Consider the following 19997-nt stretch of genomic DNA (forward strand, 5'->3'; position numbering starts at 1 on the left):
TTGGTTTCGACTTTGTTAGTGCTCTACTGAGTCTTAACGACAGTCGTTGGAGTCACAGGAGGCCATTTGTGAACTCTGACTTTTGTATACTCACAACTTTATTGGTAAAGCTACAGGATTTGTGTGCTTTGAGCTAAACACCACCGTCCACATGCTAAAATGCTCATAATATCAATGCTAACATGCTGAGATTTAGCAGGTATACGTAATGTTTAAAATGTTCACCATCGTAGCTCAGCATGTCAAAATTCGCTAATTAGCATTAGCATGTATAAAATGTACACCTAACAGTGGCACTTGAAAAAAAGTAGGGGATCACCATTGATTCATCAAGTCGTTAGGATTCATCCTCTGGGGACTATGGATGTCTGAATAAAATCCTGGCTGTCCTTCCAGTAGTTGTTGGGATATTTCAGTCCGGACCATAGCAATGACATTTCCATCCATAGAACCGTGTTGCTAGCATGACTAAATAAAGAACATTGTGCAACAGATTTAGCCTAATTATTAACATATCATGATAGCCATGACTTCACTGTTGAAATATTACTTTTTTGAGTAATTAGTATTTATCTTACATGCCGGTCTGACAATGCAGCATAGATCTTCAGAAAACATCTGAATGGCTCCTTTAACGTTTCCAAACCTGCAATATTTCACCTCTCTGTGTCCTACTAGTGTTAGAAAATGATGACTCCATTGGTTAGGTTTGGCTCTGGCCCCTCTCTCCTTGACTCACTAAATGAGCCAAATGAAAGATGTTGTGCTCTTCTGCATAAATGCTCGAAGCAAAATAGAGTTTATTAAGACCCATAAAAAACAACATTAAAATTCACAACCAAGGGAGCGTCGCCTGACCCCTGGAGAATGATAAATTAGCTTGTGTTGCTCTAGGAAAACGACCATTTTATACCTTCATCTTCCCCCCGGAGCTGACTCCCCTTCAGTTTGAAAGCACTGCAAAGAACCCTGGACTGAGAGACATTTTCAGATAACGCGGATATCACTGCCTGCTTCCCTCCTCATAGGAAATCCCTCAGTGGTATGAATGACATTTAAATCAGCTGCATGTCTGTTTTTCTCGTTCAGTGGTGTCAAGTGCGTATGGCGTTGTGCCGAACTGCATATACCTTCACCCAAACATGTCGGAATTTGACATTGAAGTGTCTGCCGTAAAAATAGAAAGCAGGGGCCAAGAAAATAAAAGTCAAGGACCTCTTGATTGATGCAAGCTGCCGTCCATTGATACCTTTGATTGAATTCTACTTTTCACTTACCTTAGATGAAGTGCTTTCTGCAGCCAGTGCTGCTCTGCTTATCTGGGACAGGTTATAATTGTTGAGTGCAGCCACCTCCTCATTGTAAGTTTGAGGGATGGTACATCAGATTTCATGTGACAGCAGCACTTCCATTTCCCACAAGGCACAAATGCAGGTGTCTGGGCAGCATTTGAGAAGAGATGACAGAAAGCGTAAAAACACATCAATAATTCTAAGTTATTCATGTACTCACTGCATGTACAGTATGAAGCTGTTGCCCTGTAAGTGTCTGGCTTTAATGACGATCCGCTTGCTAACCAAAGCCCCTTGCGAGTCATCACAGGCAACTCATTAGCTCTATGCTAAGCTAATGGATCAGTAAATGGATTTTTATGTGGGCATAAATGCTAATTCCCTACACTGCGGCGCTGTTCGACAACGCTGTGTTTAGCCAGTCTGGGTCTCTGGGGTGTGTTTGTGTCTCATTAGGGCGCGACCGGGGATCTATTGTGGATGTGGAGGACTCAGAAATACTACGATGAAGGCCTACATACTTGTCCATACTGCAACTGAAGGTTTAATTGAAGAGGAAAAGATATCCCACAAGTGCAGACACAATTACTTGAAAACAGAAAAGCAGCCTCTCAGACGGAAACCATTCGAGTGTCAGGTATTATTATGTTGCATGATGGTTGTTGACAGTGACACAAACTGAACCGGTGTGTCTTGTTTATTCTATTTGCATTTTATTTATTTATTTAGTAGCATTTGTATTTTTTCTATTTTTTTTAGCAGGGACTATGGATGCAAATTAGCATCTTTGCTATAATCCGGCACTTTTACAGTGATATGTTGTTATCCTTGTCATTAATGTGCACTGTCCCCAACAAATAAAGTATTGATTGATTGATTGATTGGTTGATTGAAGCTATTTGATAAAACCTAGCTCAGAAAAAAAGCTCTGAAGCAGACATGACTTATCCACACACTCTTTTATTCATCAGTTACTGGACACACTCCTAATTGCCAATGCTAATTTGAGCATTATCATATTTTCTCTATTAGTTCTTCGGGCATAAGGTTTTTTTCTGCATGACGCCCATACCTACAATGTCTGATCCCTATAAACATGAACACCTTATAACATGTATAATGCCTCATTAGGTTTTCTATAAGCCTTATAACCTATAATGTTTTATAATAAAGGTCATAAGGAATTGATTAACTAAAATAATTAGATGATATCTAATGAGTAGCCCACTTCTAAATCACCGTATTTTCATCAGAGATAATAAGGTATGACAGACATTATGGTTCTTCGAACCATCAGAGTACACAAAGTACGGTGCCAGTACAGCTTCATGACAGCTCAGCTCTTTCAGCTCACACCACCTTTGTTGATCCTGACAGCAGCCCACATTCAAAACCCTGAGACTGCAAGACAGACACTCAAAATGGAAGGGAGCAGCAGCAGCGCCTCGTTGAAAGAACATCCATAACCGAGTGGGAGTTGAGTGGGAATACTGGCTCGGCAGCAACCACAGAAACCGCACGTCTTAGAGTTTCTGCAGCCAACTGGAGAGCATAATATTGTTTTTGATGCTGGGTGTTGGAGTATTGCAATTTTACCTTTCTTACAGAAAATATTACCTTGTCATACAGACACTGTGGCGGGCAGAAGAACATGCTCCATTGATAATGGTTATAGAAAGCCTGGTAACGCTTTATTTTACGTTATCTAATCATTTTCCTTTAAGGGTTTCTGGAAAGTAACTTGGAACTTAAATACAGGGAGAAAAGAGACGGTTGTGACACACTTCTTAGAGTTCGATTGGTTGAGTTGAGTATATCATCAGTGACTTTTACGAAAAGCAAAAATGTATTCATAATTCAGCCTTCATTTATTATTGGGAACTCAAGGCTTTGTTATATTAGCAATTCATTAAGATTAACTCCAATTGAACACTGTCTCTATTTTACAAGTTATGTTTTCTAAAAACATCCCAGAAAATTATCAACCAGGAAGAAATGTTCATAAAACTTTACAACTTCTTCATGCAAATTAGGTTGAGCAATTGTAAGCAACTTTTATTAAGTCCAATATTAAAATCCAATTCATTTTATGAAATGGCAATAGACAACATTTAGGTTTAACTGCCTTGAGGGACATCATCATTCTTTTCAAATAACTGCACAGGTCTGACGCAGCACTCTCATCTCTATCCTAAAATATATATTTATAGCTGCTGGTTTTAATGGTTACTGCACACTGGCTTCTTCTACTTGTTTGAGAAGTGAAAAAAAATGTTAGGTTATTCCAAGGTTGACCAAGATTGTAGCGATACAAGTTTTCCATTAAAAGAGCATATTTACAGTTTAGGTAGGAAAATTCATGATGCACCATGCAGTAATCAAAAATAACACACCGCACAATGTTATATTTCCAAACCTGCACTTTGTGTTAGTTTTCAATAACCGCACACCTCACTGTTGATTACCCTCACATGGAGGCATTTGGCAACTTTTGTAATATGCTGCTGTTATAATGCATTATGTAGTAGCCTACATTATAATACATCATACACATGGGCTTCATAGAAACTGTCACCGAGTTTCATTTGAGTCTTCACTAGAACATTTTTTATTGTTCCAGTTTGTCGCAGATACTGTTGCTGTGTCCCTGTTTGGAAAAAAATAATTGGCCTGTGATATTGTAGTTTTCCAGCAATGCCCTTTTCAAAATAAGGAGAGTGTGAAATAAAAGTTATAAAATATTTATAAGTAGTCTTTATAGTCCTGACGATTTAAGGACACCCCCTCAGCTCTGGCCCCCAGATAGTGTGCATCTGAGCTTGAGTGTCAGCGGCACAGTGCTAAAACTTGCAGAACCTACTTTGATATGTGCTGGTAAATTCCCACACACTGTCAGGTTTCACTGATCACTTTACAAGTAGGGTCCAGAGATTGGATTTAGCCCAGATCTAGATCCACTTTGGCACTGCCCTGCTTAGTGTGACTGCGGCGGCAGCTCCTGCATCAACAGTGACGCGAATCAACGGGACAATTTATTTACGGTGGATGCAGACGAGCGATAAACAAACGCAGCATGAAATCAAAGGTATGGGATCAGGTGGAAATTGGTATTTTCTCACGACACAGACCAATGCTGACCTGGAAAAAAACCTCACACACACACGCACCAAATACACATTCCGCAGCTCCGGGGAGCGGATGCTCTCTTTATATCCTCAAATGCATACATTAAAATGGAGATGTACAGGATTTTTTACTACAAAGAAATTATGAAAAAAAAAACCAGGGTGTAGACACATTAACAGGAACCCCTTTACAATACTATGCAATCTATTATAATCTGCCTGCAACAAACACAACCTCTGTGAAGGTCCTTTCTTTGAGACTTTGGGATGTTCGTTCATCTTGCGGACCGTAGCTCATTATGTTGTGGGATTTGGATGGTGTTTTATTTTATCCTGTGTTTTTGAAATATCTCACTGGTGTCCGTGTTATTGTGTCCACTTCTTGCACTTCTCTCAGAAGAATGCCTCTTGCTTCTCTTTTTCTTCCCCTCCTCTTGGAATGAGACCCACAGAACATAAAATACATTGATTGAATATATATATATGTATATTTACACATCATTTCAAATAGATCAAGCATCGGAAATCCGCAAACAGCACGTCCAGCTGACCAAAGCATTTCATATCAAAATATAGTCAATTTAGACAAGGATTCTGAATACACTTAACCACGCATGAAACGATTTTAATTACAGAATTTAACTTATGTGACATACTGCAGCTCTGTCCCCAGCTTCAATAATATTTGCCCCAATATAAATATCTCTATGTGCTCAATAAAAGACACGAAAGCAAAGGAAAAGGATTCATCCGTGAAGATTCAAATGAGATCCAACATCTGTAAAATCACAAATGCTTCTCTTGCCAGATGGTGAGCTCTGTTCTGGGGGCGTGTCCAAAAAATATACAAGAGGATGAATAATGCATTCGATATGACTTATTTCACAGTGTATCTCTGGATGTGCACACACAGTCACACAAGCACACAGACACACACGGGGAGATGTAAACATGCACACGCGCACACACACGCACACGCACGCGCGCACACACACACGCAAACACACACACACACACGCACACACACACACTCACACTCACACTCACACACACGAAGAGATGCAAACACACACACAAACACACACACACACTCACACTCACACACACGAAGAGATGCAAACACACACACAAACACACACACACACTCACACACACGGGGAGATGCAAACATGCACACGCACACACACAAAGTATAGACCATTAAAATGAGCCAGGGGTCCATCTGCTAAATACTCCCTGTGGTGTATACAAGATGTGTGAGGTTCATTGACAAAAACTACTCTTCTAGTCTATGCTGGCACCACATTAAAAAAACATAAGTTATAAGCTAAGTCCATGTCCACTTTTCAGCATCGTGACCTTCCATCGTCGAGTAAAGACTCGTCGTCTCTTCTGTGATGCTCCAATAGACTTTCATGTCCTGCGTGTGAGTGTATGCAGGGATATTGGAGGTGTAAAGTTCCACCCAGCCAAAGAGAGGAAGAATCCAATGGACAATATGGGCTGGCTCAGCCTCCGTAAGGACTCTTTAGCTGCGAGTTGTCTTTAAAGAGACTTGGCGGGAATATAACCCTGGCCAGCTTCATAGGGAGGATAGTAAAGAAGATGAAGGGGCTGACTTCTGAAAGACCTTCTGACAGGTCTAAATCAAACCACAAAGGTACAAAAAATCTTCAAGGAGCCGTCCCCTGAAGACCTGACGTCGGATAACAAGGACAAAAACAAAAAGGTAATGTACTTCAATGAATATTCCGCTGCCTGCTTGATAAATGTTCCTCACAGGGATTTTGTTCTATTTTCTGTCCACAAATTTGGCTGCGGTGAAGATTCAATGTGTACCATGCTGTTCACAAGAGATTTCTCCGAGTCTGCCGAGAGTCTTTCACTGTGGTGACTTGAGAAACTCTGGAATATATATAGATTTTTTTTTAACCGAAGGTCAAACCTGGTTTAAAGTTTGGGAGTCTCGTTGGTGAATGGACACAATGCTCTGGTGTAGTGACTGGTCTCCTTTTGTAGCATGGACGTCAATGAACCTGCAGAGGAATGGAGAGAAAAAGAGAAGGAGAAAATAAAAATCACAAGACATGGCTGTTTGAGAAGTCTCTTTTAGACGCGCACCTTTTTATCTAGCTGAGCTCACAATTTTACATGTCTAATGTCTGAATAAGGGCCCGGGTCACTTTTACGTAAAAGCCTAGAGGTCAAACGTGGTAAACATTTCCATAACTTTTTATGTAACACAAGTCAAACGTGGTAAACATTTCCATAACTTTTTATGTAACACAAGTCTGAATTTAATACTACCACATTAAGATAAAGGCTTCAGCAACACAAGACGAGGGTAAATATGCACAGGGAATAAACAAAGGCTACATTCAGCCTTTGTGAGAGAAAGCTAATACATTTATTAAATTACTTAATCACTATTTCTTTTACATAAATAAAATACAATTCTATATAATAAAGGCTTTTCATCTGTTGTATCTTTCACCCCCAATGAAATTCGGTAGCTAATGACTTAATTTATCCAAACATTTGATCAAGAAACCCATTTGAATCATAGTAGAACTCTGCCATGAATATGTTATATGGATAAATCCATAAATGTTAATACATAAAGGATTCACAGTGACAGTGGACAAATGTGACACCCAGGACTGCCCGTATAAATCATTCAGACACTTAAATATGAGTTGGCAAATCCACACAGAATTGCACAAATTCCCCGGGCTGGCAAATAAATATTCATGACAACCCCAATTCCCCCTTTCTCCCTGTCCTTGGTAATTGTGCGTGATTCATTTTGTTTTCTCGGTGGAAGAGGGAAAATCAATCTTAGAATATTGGTTAGGAGACATAAAGCATGCAGATTCAAAATGCCGGTGGATTTTGCAGCATACGAAAGCTTCACAGATACTCAGTCAATGTTCTTTAGTTTAATCTTTAGATTTCCTTGTCTTTTAGAGAATAGAAAACTGTTTGTGGAAGCCGGGCTAGCCTGCTCCTGACTCTAGTTTACCGGCCGACTTATAATATCGACTTCTGCAGGCAGCCAAATCGAAATCTGTTAGCATGGCATTTGGAAAAGGATTTAAAAAATGTAGCCTTTTCTTTTGGTTATTGCTTTTTGCCAAGAACCTCCTCCCTTTTCAGCTTTCTGTATATGTCCTAAAAGAAAGCATGGACACTCGAAGCAGCCTCTCCCTTTGATGTAACCACAGTGGGGCTCTTTAGTTTCCATTCTTTCCAATAACCCCTTTGATTTCACTTTTTTTTCACATCTTCAAAGTGACTGCATCTTGAGAAATGGGGGATCCGATTGTGTCTTCTCCAAGTCCTGGATGATCTTTATTTGAGCTCCGTGGAGAGCAGCACAAAAAAATAAATGACGAATACACAGTAATGGCTGATTTATTCCAGGTCTGAGCTGCACTGAAGCTTTGTACAACTTCGAAGTACATGTAAGGCTTCCGTTCATCAAGTTTCTCTTATTATTTCTGCAGTTTACAAGATGCCACAATCAAAATGTCGGCTGAAGCAGGGTTACACATGCAAATTGGAACAAAATACGTGATAAAAAAAACTCTCATACTTGCTGTTTTCTGTGCATCCTACGACGGCTCCTTGGGCAAAGGCTGGAAAAGAAAAGTAGAAGGTCAGTATCGGAGGAACAGAGGGCCAGTCTTCACTAACATATTATTCAACTTTCCCTCCTCAGCCTAGTGGCCGTGGACGCAGAGCAGCATATGTCCATTTAAAAGCACAGATGGCATGTCTTCCAATTATATCTAAGGCGAGACGATGGAAGCTGAAGGTTATTTTGTTCTCTCACTTTTTATGACTGCTGAGGACGCTGCTTCTCCCTTCAACCAGAAAATATGAGCGAGTAATGGCCACCTCATCATCCATGTTAACAATTGAGAGACCTTTACTCTCCTCCATCAATGGCATCACACGCATAGAAAATTGTATCACATTAGCTGTAGGGCAGGTTGATAAACGGTGTTTCACTTTGTTTGTCTGTGAACAACAACTTCATGCATGCTACATTCATCTTCAGGACAACACATGAAAACACAGTTTTCCCCTTGACCGAAGGAAGAAAACAGCCCCCCTTGCCTTCTTAATATTGGTGAATGAGCCACTTTTGTGTAGATAATGACTCGGCTAATCATAATCAGGAAGCTAATGGTCTGTTTAGCCAATCAGAGGAGCCAAGGCGAGACGGCTGTCTGGGCAGCGCATTGGCATTCCCAGCAGCCTCTGCTCCCCTCTCGCCTGTGCCAGGCTATCTGCAGCAGCGGGGTGGACTTGGTATTCTGCTGCCTGCCCGGCATGTCGTCCTGCGATCTGTCGCTCTGACTGCAAGACCAGCCCCGGCACTGTCGAAGAAATTCAGTCCTCTGAAGAAGCGCTGATCCATCACACCTCTCCAGCAGCATGTCATCTAAATGCTAAATACTTCCACTGCATCTTTAAATCAAAACAAGAAAAGAAATGAGTACAGGGGGCGAGCAGTTGGAGAGGATAAAAGCTTATAAGGGCACAATAGAATGTGCCGAGCAAACCCTTAGCTTTTTGATTACATTCATTATCGAGATGAGAAATGTTGGAGAGGGGAAACTGGGTGAGAGGGAATGTGCACAAGGAACCCAGAGACCTTGTTATCCCTCCAACTGTACAATGAAAATAGAGAAAGAATAGATATTGATACAACCGACCCAAAGGTTTCCTCTAAGAAAAAAGTATGTTGTTTGATTCTTCTCCAAAAACCATCATCAATGTACCTGAGCTGCTCCCACAATAGGACCCCCCCCCCTGTCTCCGTTCCCTGTCTCAGTCAGGCTCTTTGCTATCGATTGGAGGGATTCTTGAAGTCGATGCAGAGTGCTGAGGCGGCAGAAGCAGCGGGCACTATTAACTGCTCTTACTAATTAAAAGGGTAACAAGGTGAGTTTGGCCCCACGGGATGAACTGTGCAGGAGACGGAGACGGCTGTTCGCCTGCCACGCACACCGGTAAACAGTGCTCACCGTCTATGTTGTTTACAAGACAGGAATCCAAGGACATCGAAGATATATTCATCTCCCGCTGGCACGAGGGATGAGGGAGATTCACAGATAAAGAAAGAGAATAAAAGCGGGGAGCACGCTAATAAGCGTGCCGCTAATTGCTTATGCTGCGGTGAAATTGAAACATTTGGACCTCGTATCTGAGCTCGGGGTGCCCTCGTTTCATCGCCACTTGTAAACATTGAGCACTGTGCATGAATGATAAAGTTTCACAGTTCAGATGAGGTGCACAGCCTGGATCTGTGAGAGAGTGCCAGCGGAGATTGGCAAAAATATTAAGGGATTCAATTAACTTTCATTCCTTATCATCAACACAGCATATTTTAGGATCAAAGTCTTTTTTAAGATACAGTATGCCTCCCATTGCACAAATAAAATCCTCAGCCAAGGTAGCTTTACAACTCCGTGAAAGCTTTGCAGCAGGGAGGGAAAGTCGCTGCAGGTACAGCAGACAGCATGTTTGCACAGTGCTCAGGGGAAACAAAGCAGACACTGCATAGTGGGTTGCACTTCAAGCCGCAAAAGCCTCACCAGCAGGCAGCAGCCCACCCAGGCAGACAGGCGCTGTGCAATCACCGCAGTAACTAAAAATCTTTCCCCGGGGTCTCTCCTAACAAGCGAACTTCTGCACAGGGCTTAGTTGGTTTCATCAACTGGAGACTCATTGAGGTCCCAGTCATTATCAGCCACTGCAACTGCACTGTTGTTATTAGGCTAACAAGCACAGCTATCACCTACTGAAGACCCTGAGTGTGTGCTTCATGCCCAGAGTATGTGCCGGCCGTACAAACACATCAGAGCAACAGACCCAGAGCTATCTCAGAGGTACAAAACCAACACTAGTCACGAAGCATTGGGTTGGATTTGTTGCTTTCTTTGTGGGGAGGCAGCTACAAACAACACCTGAAGTAAGAGTAGAAACAAAATCCTGCTTGATTAATCATACACGCAATATTTTAACACAAAGTTTTAGCACTTTAAAGCTGCATTCATTGATTTTATTTTTTACACTTTGGGGCCACGGAACAAACACTGACGTTCTATAACCTATTAAAGTGGCTATGGTTAATGTGTTAGCAAGCATATCCTTATTTGCACACCCAATAGACACGATATATATATATATATTCACTCCATTCAGTCTCCTCATAGCTGTGATTTTGGTCAACCAAATCTTCGGGGAAACATGTAGCCGCTAAATGCTCCACTATTTTCACCGGTTAGTTGCTAACTGTGTGTGTACGCAGTTTAATGTGTACTGAAAACAGCTGTTGCTGATGAGGTCCTGCTAACAAAAACAGTTCATTAAAGAATCTGAAAAGATGAGAGCTGAGGGAAACTGCAAAGTGTGGCGAACACTTTGACATGACATAAAGACATTTGATTAATTGGCCATAGGAAAAAAAAAGTAGTTGTTCTTCAACTATAAATAATGTATACTACAAACACTTGTGCTGCCCATTTTTGGATGCCAACATTGGTTTACACTTATTTCTGTACAGTATGAAAGTCAATGAGGCTTTTGAAACTGGCTTGAGGTGTGTGATCGTTATATTGAACATCAAGTATATTTCTTGTAAACGTTCCAACACTGCTGCATGATAATGCAGTTTGAGTGCAGATTAATCTGAATGATACCTTAAAACAATAATGTAACTGAAAGAAAATGAATAATGGCTTGATGTTCATTGTGACGGAGCACAAATCAAAGAAGTGTCAAGAGCCTGTGTATTGATTTTCATTAAATGAAGGGAAAGCAAAGGATGCCTGGAATGGAAAGACAAAGACACATTCCAATTTTTAGACGGGCAAAGCATTACAAAAAACCTCATTTGGACATTCAACGCACTTCACTCACACTGTAGACTGTAGACATACCTGTATTTTGTGCATGTATCTGTGTATGTACTTTCCTTTTTTCTATTTTAACTTTTTTTTTATTAAAAAAAAAGCCCCCTGGAAAGATGCTGCAAATCAGAGAATTGCTAAAAACATTAAACACAGTGCACCTGGTAATTGTGCATACATGTATGTTACAACTTTAATGATGCTGTGATGTCCTTATCAAATTAAATAGATGTTTAGCTGAGATGTAAAGTGTCTGAGATTTGTAGCAAAGTGGCAAAAACAAATCATTTGAGTGAAATGTACTGAAGTATCCAGACACTCTTGTACATATAATATGCAGAATGGTATTATTGAATTATTACTACTGATGCATTGTGATGTGAACCACATTTTAATGCAGTGGCTGGTCAAAGTAAAGGCTATTTTAATTTTGTATACACTGTTGAGAAGTTTAATGTTATGCAAACATATAACAATTCATCATATTTTCTATATTTTGCATATAAGTTGATCATAATTTTGTTTGGAATTGTTTAACCTGTATTAGTAAAAGTATCAGGTACCTATAGCTGTCAAAGCAATATTTTGGAGTTAAGAGAACATAACGTATGAAATCTGATGTATGTAAGTATGCAGTAGCAATAAATTAAAGCAATTCAACAACAATCTATTTTGCTTTGTATAAATGGAAAGTGTTTTTCAGGGTGACACAACAGCAATGCGAATGGGGCAGAAATGATAGATTGTGGCTGGTTACATCAGAGGTAGCTGCACTAAACAATGTAATAGGATATTGTTGAGCATGCTGAATGTGTCCAGCCCATTGACAGGCTTTCTGGGTACAAAAACCCTGTTGAAACGTAGCCTATGGCTCTGACAATTTCACAGCAGCCGCAGCTCTGGAGACAAGCATTGTGCAGGGTAAAACTCACATGGCAGTTCAAAGCCTGGCAATGACAGAACTTCAAATAGGGCAGCGGGGTAAAGTGTGCTGAAAGTGACAGCAGAAGGGACCACATTCGTTCAGACAGATAGGAGGGGGGCAACATACGCCCTGTGAAGGCAAACTGAAAAAATAACTCTTTTATTATTAGATGATGGCAGCACAAGAGGAGAGGGAAAAAACAAAACAACAGTGTTGTTTTTTATGTCTTGTGACTGAACACAAGAAGAAACATTAGATACTGTGAACGTAATCAGGAAGCTTCCCGCTGTCTCTATGTTCCGTAACCCAACACCGAGGATAACAGAAATGAAAAGAGGTGAATGGAACGGTGGATTTTCTCTCTTTTCTCAACATCTCTATCAATCCAACCTATTTCAATATATTTTCTGCATCAGTCCACAAGCTATCTCCTCAAGACTGATGATCATGCCAGAGCAGCATTCGACAAACAGATGAGCTGAAACCAAAGGAGTGAATTCTTCTTTCCCCGCTTGATAAATAGAAGATCTGTAAATGAAATCAAAATAAAGAGTATATTTGCTTGTCGAGCGTAACCTCTATGCACTCCGGGGCACGTATGTTGTTTGAACGTCAGTCACTTTATAAATGTATATCCAAAGGCAAAGCGGCCAGGCTCCAGTACGTTATCCCTGATGATCCAGAGAGAGGCTGTCAGATACAATATGACAGGAGTACTGTCAGTTCACAAACTGGGATGTGAGTGAAAGCCTGGAGGTGAGCCAGCTGGACTTGTGCTCCTTTGTCTGATGTATGTATCAAAGAAAGCATGGTGGTGCCTTCAAGTCTTAAGATTAAGAATGAATTGAGAAGAGTAGTCTGAGTTAAATGCAGATTTGCATCTCTCTTATATTTCTGCAAAGAAACTCCAGTAAAGAAAACTTCTTTCAACACAACACTCCTGAAATAGATTACATAAGTTGTGCACGATTGTTAGAATTTTCTTACTTGTGCGCAGAATTTAATAATTTCAAAGAAAAATGAGACTGAGAGCCTGCAGAGCATTGAAGGACACTGTGCACAGCATGCATATCTAATGTTTGGAAATGCTCTGGCCTGGTTTTTTTCAATGCATTTTGAAGATGCAAACATTTCTCTAATGACCTCCGGTTCTGATTTCCTTGCTAATATTTTCCCGCTGTGTGAGAAACAACACCACTGATGGCACATCCTTTTATTCGGGGCCCATTATGTGTCCTTCAGAGCCCTCAGCACAAGTAGTTACTATTCAAGAAACAACCTACTTTAAGTCTCTGATTATGCGTTTTATTTAGACAGAATGAATACTGCCTACTGAAATTTCACTATCCACCTTCATCTAAAGGTGACATCACACTGAGAATACAAAATCTGTTTATAAGAGATTCAGGAGACAGCTCTGTGACAAATACAAAGCGACAATTTACATATAAAATATGCTCAAATCACAGAAAGATAAGAGTAAATTCACATACAGGCTAAGGAAATGCAAATTAGGCAAAACACATTTGGTGCTCTAGTGAGTATTGAGGAAGATTCTGCCAGTAGGGTTGAGATCACTCCACCAGCTTCTGTACTGTTTGAAATAACTCAGTGGTACAGAGAACATTTCATCAATTCAAGGATATTGTCAAAAAGAACCATTACAAAAACACTAGATTTAGTTAGAGATGGATGACATGCTCGTGCATCTGAGACTCCTTTTTAAATTTCTTTCTGTATATTCTGACTTGGACACCTCATCTCTTTCCATCCTTTACACTAATGCTATGGAGCCAACAGGAAATGTCATCTCCACTCTCCAACCTCACCAACTAATTAACATTTCATTTCGTGGAGCTGCACACAAGCAGTTGTGTTGCTGACAGAGCCTGCGAGTGTGTTGCTTTGCCTTTGAGAAGCTAGCTCATTAGAAGTCTGTCTCTGGTCAGATGGGTTGCCAGCACAGCAGTGACCATGGTGACACATGACTTGGCTGCCTGGTTTTTTGCCGTAGACATTGAAGCCTTTATAACTGAGGTGCTAGCAAGCGTTACATAACAACACTGTGGAGCTGCATCGTCTGTTCATGTCGTTTTGTCGCCTCTTTCATAAGAGGTGACAATTTCACAACTGCTTCATAAGTGGACAGGAACATTTGTATTGATATGGTGCCATAAATGCAATGTTACTGTTTGTTTTGCCTGTTTGTATAAAATGCATAACAATTCCTATTCAAACACCTGTTTCCATGTTCTCTATTTCACCTATATTTCCTGTATAAGTGGTAAATTCTGTTTCATATGGCATCCTTTCAAAGGCCTGCAGAGCTATCTGGTTATGATGTCTTCATTTTTACAGCAGCACTGGCAGGACTACACACATTCCTCTAGCTCTTCGCCCTGGCTGACGCTGGAACAAACAGCACATTGCTGGTGGTGGACCACCAGGGCAGAAAAAAAAGAAAATGCTAAAAAACATGATGCAATCCTCTCTGACCGACAGGGTCGTGCTGTGTGTGTGTGTGTGTGTGTGTGTGTGTGTGTGTGTGTGTGTGTGTGCGTGCGCTGTTCATTTTGCAACTCTCACAAACACCCAACTGCAACTGTTCAGTTTCTCCTCAGGCTACACATGAGCTGAGCAGTGGCATTTCTTATGTGGGTGTAGGAAGGCATTTTTTCCCAGCTACTGTCGAGTACATATCAAACCACAGTCTGAATGGGATCTAATCATGGTTTCCAGTGCTTACATTCCATCATTTAAGCTCCCTCTGTGAAGTAACATTTGAAGCCCAGAACATAATATTTGGGGGAATAGTCTGGTCCAACCCTGAATTGGCGAAGCATTTCTATGCATAGTTTCAAATGCAGCCCATCACTTGATTAGCAAAGGCTGATTATAGAGCCCAGTAGAGCTCTTGACAGAGCTCTCTCCAAGCAGGGAGCAAATGATGTAATCCCATAACCCTTTTGCTCGCCGGAAAAGAGAAAAATAATTTTACTGTCTTGAATTCAGTCAGGCTGTCCTGTCAATTTTCCACCCGACGGCTATTCCCCCACCCTAACTGCACACGCGCGCACACACACACACAGACACACACACACACACACACACACACACACACACACACACACACACACACACACACACACACACACACACACACACACACAAACTGTGCTCTTTTGTAACCCTGTCAAGTGTATGAAACCGACCTCAAAACACTCCGCCCCACCCCTCCACAAATGCGCCTCCCACCTCGGAGAATATCATATGTAGACCTTTCAGCGGCTCACTAGTGAAGACAAATTGCCAGCTTGTTTGGGGGAGCCTCCAGAGAGTGATTCATATTAATGGCGAGCTGGCAGTGGAGAGCGGTCTGCATATGCAAACTCCATTAGCAGGTTAGGCTGGAGTGTGTGACCTGGCAGTGCCACCGTGAGCTGCACACACAGGAGGGGCTGCGGAGAAGAGGCTGTGTTTAGAAGGAGATGCAGGTGTGTGCGTGTGTGTGTGTGTGTGTGTGTGTGTGTGTGTGTGTGTGTGTGTGTGTGTGTGTGTGTGTGTGTGTGTGTGTGTGTGTGTGTGTGTGTGTGTGTGTGTGTGTGTCTGTGTGTGTGTGTGTGTGTGTGTGTGTGTGTGTCTGTGTGTGTGTGGTGCAGTTAGACTGGAATATTACTGCAAACATATATCAGGTTGGTGTTTTTATTACGACATTTATTATGAAATTGGTGGTGGGTTGATTGGTGTTACATGCACATTTGTACAAAATATGCAGCTTTGATTTTTAGTGTCATGCTGATTTAGAGGTCATAATTATTTGCATTAAAATGATTGAACTCATTCAACACAATTAACCTAAATTAAAACAATTGACTGTTATTAAAATTAACATTATATCTTAAATAGTTTGACAGCAGAGTGCTTTGAAGGTAGTACGTACATATAGACGACACATCTCCCCTTCCTCCCACTACACAAAGTAAAGCCAAAATATCCCTGATAAGGGCGCTGCCATGTTTCATTTTTGGAGCCAGAGTCTGCGCAGTGATCAGGCGGTGGGGCCACGTCATCGATATCCCGCCCATACAATCAACCGACCGATCGCAACCGGTCAATCATGATGTTTCAACCTGTATCACCACATATAACATAACATCACCAAACTTATCAGAAAAATAAACATGGTACAAACATCAGCATGTTAAGAACTACTTAAAATGACTTTAACCATCCTTGGGGGAAAAAAACATTGTTATGTTACTTTTTAGTTTGGCCCATGTTCCATCGACTAACATGGAGGAGGTGGGGTTAATGACCTCTGATGCAACAAGCCACCAGGGAGAGATCCAGGTGTTTTGGCTTCACTTTCAGGGAGCTGTCATGTCATCGATCTTTCTATACAGCCTATGGTAGTGAGACACCACTTTTGTAAATGTTTTTACTTGTAAACTCAGCTGCACATTACCTTAAAGGTTAAAAGTCATAATTAATGGCACTTTGCAAATGTAGTTAGCAGCTGATATAAATCAATGAAAAGTAAAGTTTGTCATGAATGGGCACTCGAGAAAAGGCCACAGGTTGTTTAAATCAGAGGGTGTTATCCCTTTGGGAGCATGACTGTGCTTTAGCAAAATCATGGAAATCTGTTTGATTGCACGATTTCTGGTGTGCAAAGTTTGTTTTTGACCTGAGGGAGGCTCACAGTGTCTAAAATCCTAAGAGTTCCTCCTCTGAGGAGAATTAAAGCACTCAGTATATCTCATGGGAGCCTGCCTATTTTAGATTTTAATATTTTTCATCTACATTTTGGACTGATAGTGGCACTAGAGGAAAAGTCAGGTGGTCAACATCAAAACAGAACTCATGAATATTTAGTGCAAGTTTCATGGAAACACAGACATTAGTTTTAATGATGTATGGACCAGTGTTGGTCTAAGATACATTTTGGCCTCAGAGTGGTAATAGAGGTAAGATTAGTGGATAACTTAAATTAGGAGTCATCATCTGGGGGTCATCAGTGTCACAAACCAAGTTACACGGTAATCTGTCCAATAATTGGTGAGATGCCTTTCTCTGGACCAAAGTGATGGGGAAATAGATCATACCCAGGACGTCTCCACCACTATCAGGGCACAATAACCCTCTTTTATTAATTTGAGCAACACTTAATATAAGATAGCAAATATGCTATATTATATTATATGCTAATATGGCATACATTCGTTGAGCAACTCCAACCTAGCGCAGAAGTCAAGATCTTAATGTTAACTGATGCAAAAGCATAAAAGAAACAAAAACATGCTGAAACTGAACAGAACAGAGATGGCTCCCCAGAGGAATATATAAATGTATGTCTTTTAAAACACAGCTGCTCAATTAAGGATTGCTCTTATAAACTTTACAAGCAAACCTTTTCAACTCCTTCCCATCTAAAATGTATCTTTTTTCCAATGGAGCCGGTGGCTTTGGAGAGATTATAGAACCGCGTAAGTTCGCCCTGCAAGGTAAAGTGGTGAAAATACTCTTAATATAGCGTACACTTAAACTGATATTTTTATTTTTATAAGTCTAAAAAACATATTAGCTGCTGCTAAAGGGGCTGTACACAACATTCAGAGCATTAATAAAGCAGCAAACAAATATCTGATATGCAAAGATATGGTGGAGTAAGAGAGAGCAGAGTTACAGTCACTCTCCCTCTGTGTGTGTTGTCACAGAGCTGTATCAGAGCTTCCCGATTTGTTTGGTTGTTTGTTTGTTTGTCTTGGTAGCCAGTCCAGCAGTGTGTGCATGTTAGTGCTTGTGAGTGCCTTGTGCATTGGTATTAGACACCAATAGTCGTCCCAAAACGTCGTTATTTAAAGAGCTGGGGAGTGGTCTATGATAACTTCAGTATTTCAAGAATAGAACCTTTAACACTGATTAAATATATTCAGTTTTAACTGCTGCTAGCTTGCTCTCTACTCCGTCATTTTCCCAGGTAAACTTTCAAACATTTATCATACTAATGATGAAAACATAGGAACTTCATAGATCTGAATTAGCTTGTGAAAAATAGGGTGTCAGACAAATTCAATCAACATTTCATATCCTCCTCCTGTCGTTGTCAGGTCGTAGCTACAGGTCATGAGCATTAATAAGACTGCCACTCAGAACTGAGGTGTTCCTCTCAGCCAACAAAATACTCATCTCAGTTTAGCCATTTTTAACATTTGTTACATCATTGAATACAGTGTTGAACGCTTAACTTCAATAGATTCAAAAAGTACAGGATTCATATTGTATAACATTTTATTGCCTGCCCTATATGTTTATTTGATATTAGCAGTGTAACGTTTTATGGGATGCAAGATCCGCCATCTGTCCAGGGTGTACCCCGCCTCACGCCCGATGTCAGCTGTGGGATCGGCTCCAGCCCTCCGCGTCCCCGACAGGGACAAGCGGCTGAAGATGAATGAATGTATAAAAGATCCGCCATCATCTGGGACATTTGTCACTTTATTTCAGTGGCTCCACCTACGTCAAGCCTACACACCACAGCATGAATAATGACTGCAGCCACTATCAGCTAGCTTTCTCAAACCCATATTGTCAGACTGAGTGCACCTTTGTAACGTGATTATGAACATGTGAAGACAGATTCTCTCACAATTTAAACTCCCTCTCTACACTCTTGCACACAGTGATGTGGCCAGCCAGAGCCAGTGGCTGAGCAGCAACCCGGCCCTATATCCCATTCCCTCTTTCTCTCCATCCCTCTCTCTCCGCTCCAGCCTGATCAATTCTATTTATCGATTTCTCATTTCCATTTATCTTCCAGAATGTGCTTTCCTCCCGTTTCAGGTCTTACAACAAATACCTCTGGATACCTCCTCTCTTCTGCTGCCAAATCCTCCCTATCCCTGCCCCCTCAGAAGAACGCCAGCATCACTTGTGATTAACTTCTGCAATAAAACTCTCCTCTGCAACAGCTAATTAAGAATATGCAGTGGAACACGTAATCTGCATTTTTTTTTGTAAATGTGTGTACAAAAGAAAACACTAACCTAAGTGTGCTGTCAGGGTAGATTAGAGCAAGATGGGAATACGTGCATGAAATCTGCCGCAGCTGCCCAAGGCTGCTGGATGGAGGAGGTGGAGGAGCACAAGCCCATGAGAGAGAAAGATAAAGAGACAGTAAGTGAGGGAGATAAAAGATAGAGAGAGTGAAAATCATGAGAACAAGTCACTGGTTGACCTTTGACCCTGTGTACCTGACGATAAGGACAGCAGTCTCTCCTGCTCTGTCCGTCCTGTCATCTCTTGTTGACATCGACATGTTGTATTGTGCTGTTTCACTTGCTCTGTCTCTGAAGTTTACATCCCTCAACAGAGAAAATTCAAATTTGTGTGTATTTAAGTGAAAAAAATGCTTAACTTGTGCAGTGCCAACTGAACATGAACATACTGTACAAATGCCAGTGGAGTCAGAGTTATTAGACAAGTCCAGTGGTAGTGTGGAGGCTATAATTGCGTTTAATGGACAATTACAGATCAGCTGAATGGCGGAAGAAAACTAGCCTGCATATGTAGAGAGAACAGAGAACTCCTCCATTCCCATTGAGCTGGAAGTTTCCTGGTGTTAAATTGAGACCTGTATCCATGGTGACTCAGCCGTTGACCAGGCAACAGGTGACATGAATAGGTTGCAACATATAATTAAAGTGGCCAGCAAGATCATTGGTGTTAAATG

General features: G+C 41.0%; 1 protein-coding gene across 1 annotated transcript in view; it reads right to left on the bottom strand.

The window, feature by feature from the left end:
• Positions 1-5833: 5833 nt before the first annotated feature.
• Positions 5834-19997, bottom strand: part of tafa5l (TAFA chemokine like family member 5, like) — a 40977-nt gene continuing 26813 nt past the window's right edge. Inside the window, exons 4-5 of the mRNA XM_083920845.1 lie at positions 8013-8055; positions 5834-6453 (exon numbers count right to left, since the gene is read on the bottom strand). Of these exons, the coding sequence (XP_083776971.1) occupies positions 8032-8055 (24 nt within the window). The 3' untranslated portion in view covers positions 5834-6453; positions 8013-8031. The remainder of the gene's footprint in view (positions 6454-8012; positions 8056-19997) is intronic.

Source organism: Echiichthys vipera, assembly GCF_963691815.1.
Source record: "Echiichthys vipera genome assembly, chromosome: 9".
NCBI classification, from domain to species: Eukaryota; Metazoa; Chordata; class Actinopteri; order Perciformes; family Trachinidae; genus Echiichthys; species Echiichthys vipera.